Raw genomic sequence first — 11434 nt, forward strand, 5'->3', positions numbered from 1 at the left:
CTTTCACTTCCTAGACTGCTCCACTCACTGACCTAAGCAGGAAGTACAAAATCTCCAGATCTGACAAAGTTCACGTTTAAATTATAACAAGATTAACTACCCACCATTTTTACGTGCAACGTATCTTACTCAAAACTATTTTTTGTGACCCATCTCAAATGCTATAGAACTGCACACAAGAAACTGGGCCCAATGCCTAGGAAAATGAGATGTTCTTTCGAGAACAGGTAGTCCAAACAGTAAGAGAGTTAAAAAATAGAAACTGAAATACTGCACTGACATCAGAAAGACCTGAAATCAGCCGGGAGAAGAAACAAAGGAGCTCTGTCAGCCCAGCAGGGCATTTATGACCCTGCTCTTGGCATGAGCTTCAGGGGACCTGAGGATAACAGAGCAGCTCCATGACCAGGCGATATCTCTTTTAGAGTATATGATCTAGATCACGAAAGCCAGCTTCAGCAAGACCAAGAAGCAAAATGACTGCACAAAGAAAAGAAAACCTGCCAAAACTTGAGGAAGGGGAACAAAACGTTCAAAACTGACCAAGGAAAAAGTTTCTCCACCACAACCCAATGACAAACAACCCCACATTAGAAAACGTCTCATGTGCTAACACTGGCAAAGTTTCTTACACCCTGCACATCCCTAAAACTTATTAATGCAACCTGTCTTTCCTTTACAGTTGATGCAGATATCTGCCCCATGCACCTCACGCCATCCTCTTGCCTTGCGGCCTGAGAGCAGTTGGAGAAGCAGTTGAGCAAACGTCATTCAGAAGCTTTTCACAGGTGCCCAAACAAACCGCTTTCAGCTGTTAAAAAAGACACAAGGTCATTTTTGACAGAAGCTTTCAGCAAGACACAGGTCTGAACAAAGCTGAAGGGAGCCTTGGTCGTCTCAATACTTCCAAATCTCAGATGACAAACGACAATGCTTTATAACTTAAGCTCTCTTAGACGCAACTTGCTCGTACACACAAACTAAATCCCCTCTCCCAAGACCTATTTTGTAATTTCTTTACAAATACTGAAAGCAGATACTGTTTAACCAGCCTTCCTGCATTGTAGAGTCTTGATAAAGAGTTAGCCACCAGCTGAAGCACCTCAGCCTTCTCCATCAATTTATTTCTTCCATTAATGCTCCCACTTAATTGTCACTGTGAGACTCTCTTAGCACATTTCCAGTCCATATTTATCATCTTTAACTTAGAAAATGCACCTAAATCATCATTAGGAAAAAAAAATCAAGATAAGGAAATTAAATTTAAGGGAAAACACTTCAACTTCAAGGTTACTCCAAAGTTTTTCTTGTCCTGTCGCACACCTTTGGATATTGTCATCCAGAGAAGGCAGCGGGTGGTGGGGCGGACACAGCCAGCTCTGTTGAAACCATTTTTGGCCACCTCTACCCATTCACTCTCCCTCCCACACCACCAGTTCCCTTTAATTTGCCCCCGTCAACTTTCCATTAAGCATACGGCAGACAAAATTTCATATTTCCTGTTTCCAACCTCTTGAAGATGTTTTAAAAGGAGCACAGAAAGGCAAAGTTAGCTATAATTAAATACCTTGCCTGCTGCAGAGCACGTATTGCCATATCCTTCCCTGCCCCGAGGAAGCAGGGAAACCACAGGTGAAAGTGCTCCCGAGGAATCACCCCCCTCCAGAGAGGAGCAAAGAAATCAGGAATCAGGTTTTGGCACCAGGGGCAAGAGCTAATTTCACACTTTGCAGAGCAAAAACAAACCACAGCAGAAACAGGATGACACACAAGAAGACTGTCCAAATTTCTTCTCTGATACACTGAGACCACTTGGAAACTTAGTCTGGCTTTATTTTTTTTTCCCCCCGGGAAACTCAATCCACACTGCCATAATCAAAATCCAATTTGTTACTGGTCTGCTAAGGGGACATGAAGGAGTGTGGTTGCTCCTATAACAACCCTCCAAGGAGAGCTACATCTTAGAGCCATCTCACAGTCCCACTAGCCCACTAGGATTCCATAGGGTTACTGTTGCTGAACAAGCCATATGGATTGGGTTCATGCTACAGAAAACATCATCTTTGAACATTGCCCAGCTTATCCTAATTGCTCCCCAAAACAATTGTCAGGCTTCTCATTGCAAGATAATTCAGCAGCTGTTCCTCACAAAAAAAAAAGTGCCCATAAAACAAGCACAGGTGGGTTTTTTCCCTACTTGAAGTCATTTACTTCAAAGTAAAAACTTAACAAACCATCAGGACACCAGAAATAATCAGAAAGCCACTCAACTGTCAGAAGTCCCTTTCCAATATCTCACTGACACACATCATCCACACCAAATCCAAGCCCTTGCACGCTCTCCAGACACCGCAGATGGCAATGCGGCGGCCACATGCCCAGAGCGGCCACCTAAACTCCCGCCCCGACTATCAGCTAGCAAAAAGTGCCAACAGGTCAGAGCAGACCAGCCTCGGGATCGCTCCCCAGGGCTTATCACGTCGGCATCTGGGAAGACTACAGCCACCACACGTGCAGACGCAGCGTAAAGGTCACGATCCGCACAGCGGGGCTCACGGCAGCGGGGCCACGCGCGTGCCGACGGCAGCGCATCGGGGACGCTACTGCAGCTTTCACGCACGTGCTGCAATTACTCCAAAAGCCCCAGGAACACCAATGTGCTTCCAGAATGAAAGCCGCTATCACAATCATGCCTAAAGCTTTACTATAATCCAACAGCAGGGAGAAAAAAGTTCAAGAATCAAGAGGTTTGGTGGGAGAAAGGGGTCCTTATAGTGTCAACTAAGAGACTTTTAAGTCAGGCAAGTAAATGAAAGGGAAGGCTACGAATGACAGCTGACCTTCACCATTCTTCAGACATATCTATACATGACACTATTTACATGTGAAAAAAAAACAAGGTAACTAACCAGATGTCAAACAGCCTCCCCACTCCACTAGTCAACTGGCAGCACAAGCAGTTGTCTTACCAGGAAAAAAAAAAGAAAAAAAAAAGAAAAAGAGTTGCTATCATTACCACACATTGTCAGGTAGCATGTGGAGCTGTTACAACAAGAAGTTGATAACACTTGTGGAGTGTATTTAACTCAGCTGACCCTCTCCACTTTATCTAAACACCCTACAAGTACATCTATCTCCAACATAGATGAGCTTGAAGTGTTCAGAGCAATTTCCCACTCAAAAGAAGGACTCAGTGTGTTTAATGTATTAAAAGAGAAGTATAACGTTTGACCAAAGAACACATTTACATTTGAGAGACCTACACATATGCACCAGGAAAGCAAAAACTACCCATGTCAGTGCGTCTCTGCCATTTAGTTTAATGTGCAACAGCAGATTTCCAATCAGGGTTTGTAAAAGGAAAAGCAGATCAAGTTTAGTCACAAACGAGTAAGTCATGTCCTCACGAACAGTCAAGCTACTCAGTGATAGTGTCACTCAGCAATGGATTCAATCACCTCCTCCCCTCCAATACAAACAAGGAGCTCAGGGAACAAGAACGGCAGCATTTCCAGCAGAGGAGCTGAAACTGCAAAAAGCTGCAACTTGAGAAATACACGAGCAAGTGGTTCCCTTGCGAGATGCCGAAAAAAGGGGAGGAGAAAAAACTAACAAAGGTCTGCAAGCTTCAAAACAGAGCAAGCACGTAGCGTGGTACTTTAGATGGCGAAGCAGAGGATTATGCCCTGCGTACGTTTGCGTGGCACGGAGCACAGCACCGCAGACCCCCAAGCCTGACCAGCCACTGCCCATTTGAGAGCCGCAGCAGCGTTTCTGCAAGCAGTGGAAATCACAGAAGACAGGAGAACACGCATGAAACGAACACAAGGAGAGCAGGGGCGGGAGACGATGTCTTGCTGAGCACCCAGTTGCACATCTGCCCCCGTAAATTCACCCAGCGGCTCCCCTCACTGCGGGAACACGCATGCACTCCTGGCTTCAGATTTGCCAACCTCTTCTAGCCTCCTAACCCGGAGTCTCTCTCGCCCTTCCCCAAACACAGCAGGTTTCCCCTGCTACGCTGGTCCCCAGCTGCCCCCCCGCCCCCCGTAACCAATGGCGCACACAACCCCGCCGCCTACGGCGGTTTAAGCCCTGGGGACACATCACCAGGCAGCACCCAACCCCAGGAGCACGCGCTCCAGACAGCCCCGTCTCCCAGCCCGCGGACCCCGGGGCCGCCAGCCCCGTCCAGGGCTCTCGCCGCCTCGCCCTCGCGGTGCCCTCGCACCCGGGCAGCGCCGCGGGTCCCCCCCGGCCCCCGGCACAGCCCTGTCCGCAGCGCCTCATCCCGCCCCAGCACCCGCTGGGCCCCCTCCTCCTCCAGCCCCCACCGGCACAGGCCCCGGGCCTTACCCCCCAGCCCCCGAGCACCCCCACAACGCCTGCAGCCTCCCCCAGCCCCACCAACGGGGCCCTCAACCCCATACTGTCTGCCTCTCCCACCTCTGGCCCTGCAGCCCCAGATCCCCCCAGTCTAATGTGTCCCATCTCCTGCCCCACAGCCGCCTCCACCCCATTAAACCCCATTCCCTGTGCCACAGCCCTGCTGCCTACCCTGGGCCCAGGGGCTCGACAAACCTATTTGCCCTCAGCTCTGTGACACCCCACTTCTTGCCCCCTGCCCCCCCCACCTCCCACCCCCAAATCCTGCAGCCTCTCAGCCTCCTACATCCCATCTCCTGCCCCATGGGCTTCCAACCCCCCACACTCCACTTCCTGGCCCCACACTCCCCACCTCCTGCCCTTCAGCCCACAGCCACGCACCCCACCTCATGGCCCTGCAGATCTCCTGACCCACACACCCCACCTCCTGCCCCAGGACCCTGCGGCCCTTGAGCCCCATACTCCCCATCTCCCGCCCCACGGCCCTGCAGATCCCCCGACCCACACACTCCACCTCCCACCCCTCAGCCCTGCAGACCCCCAGCCCCACGCACCCCACCTCCCACCCCACGGCCCTGCAGACCCCCAGCCCCACGCACCCCACCTCCCGCCCCACGGCCCTGCAGACCCCCAGCCCCACGCACCCCACCTCCCGCCCCACGGCCCTGCAGACCCCCAGCCCCACGCACCCCACCTCCCGCCCCACGGCCCTGCAGACCCCCAGCCCCACGCACCCCACCTCCCGCCCCACGGCCCTGCAGACCCCCAGCCCCACGCACCCCACCTCCCGCCCCACGGCCCTGCAGACCCCCAGCCCCACGCACCCCACCTCCCGCCCCACGGCTCTGCAGACCCCAGCCCCACGCACTCCACCTCCCGCCCCACGGCCCTGCAGACCCCCAGCCCCACGCACTCCACCTCCCGCCCCACGGCCCTGCAGACCCCCAGCCCCACGCACACACCCCCAGCCCCACACTCCCCACCTCTTGCCCCATGGTCCTGCGGCCCCCCAGCCCCGCATTCCCCACCTCCCGCTCCGGGGCCTACAGCCTCTCGCCCCCCCGGCCCCTCTCCGCCTGGCCCAGACCCCCCGCAGGTCGCGCTCACCTGAGGAGACTAGACAGCGGGTGCCCCACACCGCCGCTCCCGCCGCCGCCGCCGCCTCCCCCGGAGCCGCCGCCGCCGCCGGAGCCGCCGCCGGAGCCGAAGCCGGAGCTGAGCCGCTTGCCCGAGAGCAGCTTCTCCACAGCGGGCAGGTTCCCGGTGCGGGCGGCCTCCAGCAGCTCCTGCTCCTTCCCCATGGCCCGGCCCGGCCCGGCCCGGCCCCGGCCGCCCGCCGCCGCCGCCGCCCCGCCCCCTGCGCGTCCTTCCGGGGCGGGGCCTGACGGGGCGGGGCGGGGCGGGGGCGACAGACCCCGCCCCCGTCGGACTCTCCGCCCTCGGTCACGCCCACGCGGGAGGGGGGCGTGGCCTGAGGACGCTCCGCCCCGCGGGGGCGGGGCGCCCCCTGGCGGGAGGGCAGGGCGCGTGGCCGGGCCGTGCGCCGCCTCCGCAGACACTCCCAGGACCGGGGTGGGGGGAGGGGGGGGCCCTGAAACCACCGTGCCTGAGGGCCGGGGGGCCGTGAAACCACCATGCATGCGGGCCGGAGGGGGGCCGAGCCACGAGGGCTGGATGCACAGGAAGGCCTGCGGTGTTAAGCGGCTGTGCAAAGAAGGGAGCCCCGAAGGACGATTTATACCCGGCCTCATTAGTTCAATAAATCCCTTAAATGGCTTCCAACTTTTTTTTTCTTTTTAAAGAATCTCAATTTAATTTCACTTCGGTTAATTTTATTTGTTAAAGCTAAGGAGTCTACTGCAATTAGGAAAGGGAGGGACATGAATAATGCAAAGGTAGGGTTCCAGCACAGGATTGCCTTTGCTCTGAGTCCATCGCTTTCTGCATTTCCAGTGCACCCATCGCTATAGTAGTTGGGCATAATGTGTACAAGAATTAATTCCTTGAACTGTTCAAATAAGGCACACCTATCCCAAAGTTTTTATTCTGTGCATTTATTAGAGAAAGAGACATAAAAAAGGAATATTCACAGGCACTTTTGCAGCTGTTTCCAATAACTAAGTCTTCTGGGGAGGAATGGTGCTGGTGCTCTGTGCTGGCTGAGGATCACCCCATGAGGGGAAGCGAAATGGCCAGAAACAGCTGCAGCGGCAGCTTACCTGCTAGCGCACAATGATTCAAATGCAGCCAGGTGCTTCACTTGAACAGCGGATTCACAGCATCAGCCCTCTCCCAGAGCCAGCCTTCGTCGCTCCCCCTCCAGCAGAGCTGAAGTGGATTCGCCACCATTTCGTTCAGGCAATTTTCAGTGCTCTTGTTGGGGGACACCCCTCCTGCAGCACAGTCTGTACTTGAGAGAGGGGAGATGAACGCCATTCGTCCCGATTTCACCTTGTAGGGAATACACAGGAGGAGACTTATCACAGCCTTGGTGCCCATCAAAAACATCCCCTGCCTTGAGGTGCCGAGCGCTCGTCCGAGACTCCGCGAGCTGCGTTCCTCTGTGCTGGTGCAGCCTGGCGCGCACAGCAGAGGCCAGACCCTGCCTTGCCAGAGCCTGATGAGCGAAGGGTGGAAATTTTGTATATTTAGCCCCTTTCACCAAAGGCACTCGGAGTACTCTGCAAGCTGGAATTATTCCCGTAGCCCTGTGAAGCAGGTCAGTGTTATTGCTGCTTTAGCCAACAACAAAGAAAGCAACAAGGAAGCAGTATCAAACTCACAGGCTGAGAAGGGGCCGAGGGGGCCAGGAACGCGGGGTCCTGGCTCCCCTGCGTCTCGCCCGACCTTGCTGCTGCCCCCTGTGTCGGGGGTACCCTGCTAGAAGGCAACAGTACAGAAAAGCGCCTGGGTTGCCTTTCCAAACTGCTTCTAAGAAACAAGCTCAGCAGGAGAGCCGCGCTGACGCCCCAGCGAGTGCCGTTCCGTTGGTGGCTTTGATCGGAGTTGCAGAACCGCAGAATAAAGCGCCGATGCCGAGTCGTTTCCGTAGATCCAGACGCCAGATGCCAACCCAGCGCACCAGGCCTGACCCCGTGGGGCCTCTCCCACCCTGGTACCCACCTCCCCAGCCCCTCCCGCCCCAGCGCTCCAGTACCCCCCAGCCTTTCCTGCCCCAGCACCCCAGTGTCCCCCAGCACTCGCTCCTCAACACCCCGCTATCCCCCAGGCCTTCCCACCCCCTTCTCCTACCACCCCCCCAGCCCTTCCTGCCCCTCTACCCCCACACCGACCCCAGCCCTCCCCGCCCGTTCTCCCAGTTCCCCCGGCCCCGCCCCGGCCCCATCACTCGCCCCCGAGCGGGCCTCGTTGCCGTGGCGACAGGCCCCGCCCCGCCGCCGCCGGCCAGGCGCGGCCCTTCGCGGCAGCCGTAGCGGTGGCGTCATCAGGAGGCGCCGCCGCGGGCAGCGATGGCGGAGCCCGGCTCGCCGGGCTGCGAGGAGCTCGGGGCTGCTGCTTCCGCCCCGGAGCCGCCCCCGGCCGCCGCCTCCTCCTCCTCCTCGTCTTCCCCGGGCCCCGGAGCGGCGGCTGCGGAGGAGCCGGAAGCCGCGGAGGCGGCGGCTGAGGGCGAGGCGGGAGAGGCTGGCGGGGGCGGCGAGCTCAAGGCGGAGGCGCAGACGGGGGAGGTGAGGCCGGACCCGAGGCAGGAGCGGGAAGGGGGCGCGGGGCCGCGGCGGGCCGAGGAGGCGGGAGCGGGGCCGTGGGGCCGCCGAGCCGAGCCGAGCCGAGCCGTGCGCTTTCGCCCAGGTGCGGAGCGCCGAGGGCGAGGTGGTGGACGGGGAGGACCCGAGCCTGCAGCCGTGCGCGGCCAAGAAGGTGAAGCTGGAGCTGAAGGAGAGGAAGGAGAAGAAGCACAAGGTGGATGAGGATGAGATCCAGAAGATGCAGTAAGTGGTGGCGCTTCGGGCCGGGTGGCACCTCCCGGGCTGCTCAGAGGAGGAGGCTGGTGCTCAGTCGGGCACAGCTTGCTGTGCAGTTCGCTTCTAGACATGTGGACTGCATAATGAACCCTTAATTGCTTTATGAGCCTGTTCCTGATGATTTCTCTAGTTCTTTCCAGACTTCTCCCCTCCTGAACGGGCCTGGCTGTTTTGCATATAAGTTCTAGCACAGATGGAACAGTCTTTCCATTTCTGGCTCTGTTCTGTACTGCAGGAGGTTTGGGGTGACAGAAAGGTTCTGCAGGACTGTTTCAGCAGGCAGTTTTATTATTATTATTATTATTATTATTATTATTGTTCTGTAAATGACTAATTTTCTCCACTCCAGAATATTGGTCTCTTCCTTTTCTGAAGAACAATTGAATCGTTATGAGATGTATCGCCGGTCTGCTTTCCCCAAAGCTGCTATTAAACGGGTATGGTTTTAATAATGTTTTGTTGTAGGGAAAAGCTATGAGCAAAGTGTGTCAGGGTAAAAGGCTGAGCCTTACCCAGCCTGGCTGTAGGCTGGCAGACCTAAGGCTGTGTGAGAGCCGGCTGTGCTGTGTGTGCAGGCTGCGGATGTACCTTCTCTTCCAGCTGCTTGATTTAGCCTTTGTGGCCGAGACTGTTGTCCTCGGATTAGTTTACCTGATTGTGTTCTAGCTTAGGGAATTTGTGTGGTTTATGTAGTCTAAACAGGACTCTGCCAGCCCCTCTTAATTGAAAGTGGTGAGGGGCCATGGGGCAACAGATATAAGCAATTGCTGGTAGCTTTACTATTGCTGTGTGTACTTATTCAACTGACTGTCTCCTCTCTGCTTGTCAAGCTGATCCAGTCAATTACTGGCACCTCTGTCTCTCAAAACGTGGTTATTGCCATGTCTGGCATTTCCAAGGTCTTCGTTGGGGAGGTGGTGGAGGAAGGTAAGTGGTATATGTTACTGTGGAGTAAAAGGCTAAAAATACAGTGGTAAATTCATTGCTTAAAACCAAGCAGAAGGATATGAAACAAGACTAGGCATTCTAGTGGTTCACAATCCAGGACTCCTGCCTAACATACTGTCCTGCAAGACCCTCTAAGACTTTCAGGAGCTGCCGAAGACTACTGTTAAGAAACTGAGGGATGAAGCATACTTGTCCACAGCTCGTTTTAATGATATTAATGTTATCTGTGAGCTGATACAGGTAGAGGTTAGGGACCACTGACCTCCCTTTATATCTCCTCAAAGGAAGATAACCTTGACGTTCTTGCTCCACAAGTCAACCTGGGAGCAGGCTGCAGTAAGGCACTCAGTATCTTTTGCTAATGTTGCAGTGGACAACAAATTCAGCCAGATGGGAAACAAGTTTTTAGGCCTCCTACCTGTAAGATTCATGTTTTAAGCAATGAGCTGTGATCTCTTTAGGATATCCTGTAGAAGGCTGACCCAGATGAGTACCTTTATTATTATTATTATTATTATTATTATTCATGTTCCCGGAGGAGATACTATTTGTTCATGCTATCTGCTCAGTATAGACTTGTCATGTCTATACTGTGCGGCCTGTATGTGCAGGGATTGTCTTACCTGGGATGATGCAGCTTGGCAGTTTGCCTGCTGCAGCTCCCTGTATTATCTGAGGTGGCCTGGATAAGCAGCTTCACTGCTGTACTTAATTGCTTCACCTCCGTGGCAGGAGGTGTAAATGATGCTTACTCTAACTGATGGAAAAGGAACTGGCCTGCAAGTCCATTGTAAATGGTACCTTCCTATTGCTTCTGCACATAATGACTCCAAAATATAAACCCAAACTGGGGATGTTTTTTCCAGTGGAAGGCTTAAGATCATAAGGCATTGCCAAGTTTCGGCATGACTTAAACTAGCATATTCCATAGTGGCTGGAGCTGCTGGGAAAGTGGTTTATTCTTGTCTAGTGCCAATGCTTTTAGGACTAATTTTCTTTTAGTCAGAGAACCACATAAGGCAGTTTCATTCTCATACGTCATTAATAAAATGAGCTGTAAACTCCAAAGAAGTTACCTGTTGCCTTTAAAATTAAAGCTCCAACTCTAGGAGTTTTTTCAAGTATCATCTGTTAAGAGACTGGCTGAGTTTAGCTGTCCTGCTCATGTGAACTCTTGTTTTTTATTTAGCACTGGATGTATGTGAGAAGTGGGGAGAGCTGCCACCTCTACAGCCCAAGCACATGCGAGAGGCAGTGAGGAGGCTCAAGTCACGAGGACAGATACCCAATTCCAAATATAAGAAAATCATCTTCCACTGAAATATCTCAAAAGCAGCGAGAGAAGACAGAAGTTAAAACAAGCTTCCAGTTGGGTACTGTGCAGCGGAGCTATGAGGCTTAAGCACTTCAAGCCTCTGTTGTTGCCTGCCCATATTGTTCTCCAAGAGCCTATAGGAAAACAAACCTTGATGCTGAAGTTGTGCTGTGGTTTGTTTCTGGTTTACAACATGTAGCCATTAATACTTCAGGCATGGTTGATGGGGTGGGAGGGCAGGGGAAAAAGTGCTGCGGATGAAGCTTGGAGTACCTCTGTGTAAAGTAATACAGTTGTCTCCGATTGTGGTATTGGAGCCTCCCCTTCAAGGAGCCTGTAACCATTCCACTGCGTGTAGACCTTCATTTAAGCTACCGTGGTGAGGCTTCCTGGAGTAACTGCTGGGGTCTGCTTGATCTTAGCAATATGCTGGAGCAAGCAGCAGCCAAACAATGGACTAGGGGCCTCAACAGTCCAGCGATGGGAACCATCAAGGTCTTCAGTGTATTTACCCAACAGGATCTTGCTTTCTGTTGACATTGATGTAGTGGTGTCTAGGTACAGAAGTGTCTTTTTGTACATTAAATTTGTTACTGTTTTTATAGTCCTGCTGGGATGTGAATAGCTTCTTTCTCTCCGGAGAGAGCAACAAAATACTAATTGTGTAATTGTGTTTGTGTGATTCCAAGTAGGGAGAGTGCAATGTGATGAGCTGTCTCGACCAACCCCAACATGTTCATGAAGCTTCACTTTGCCTCTGGCATGTATTGTTCTATTAGCATAAGCCAGGGAGTGCATGCTGAAA

At 53.6% G+C, this 11434-nt stretch overlaps 2 protein-coding genes across 2 annotated transcripts in view; both read left to right on the forward strand.

Annotated features, from left to right (window-relative positions):
- The window catches only part of RPS10 (ribosomal protein S10), a 382514-nt gene that overhangs the window by 244980 nt on the left and 126100 nt on the right, over positions 1 to 11434 (forward strand). The window lies entirely within an intron of this gene.
- On the forward strand, positions 7838 to 11233 carry TAF11 (TATA-box binding protein associated factor 11). The gene is made up of 5 exons (XM_062594776.1): positions 7838 to 8072; positions 8194 to 8333; positions 8716 to 8803; positions 9197 to 9293; positions 10504 to 11233. The coding sequence occupies exons 1-5, from the start codon at positions 7857 to 7859 to the stop codon at positions 10632 to 10634; spliced, it is 672 nt and encodes a 223-aa protein (XP_062450760.1). The 5' UTR covers positions 7838 to 7856; the 3' UTR covers positions 10635 to 11233.

Source organism: Rhea pennata, chromosome 25 (assembly GCF_028389875.1).
Source record: "Rhea pennata isolate bPtePen1 chromosome 25, bPtePen1.pri, whole genome shotgun sequence".
Classification (NCBI taxonomy): domain Eukaryota; kingdom Metazoa; phylum Chordata; class Aves; order Rheiformes; family Rheidae; genus Rhea; species Rhea pennata.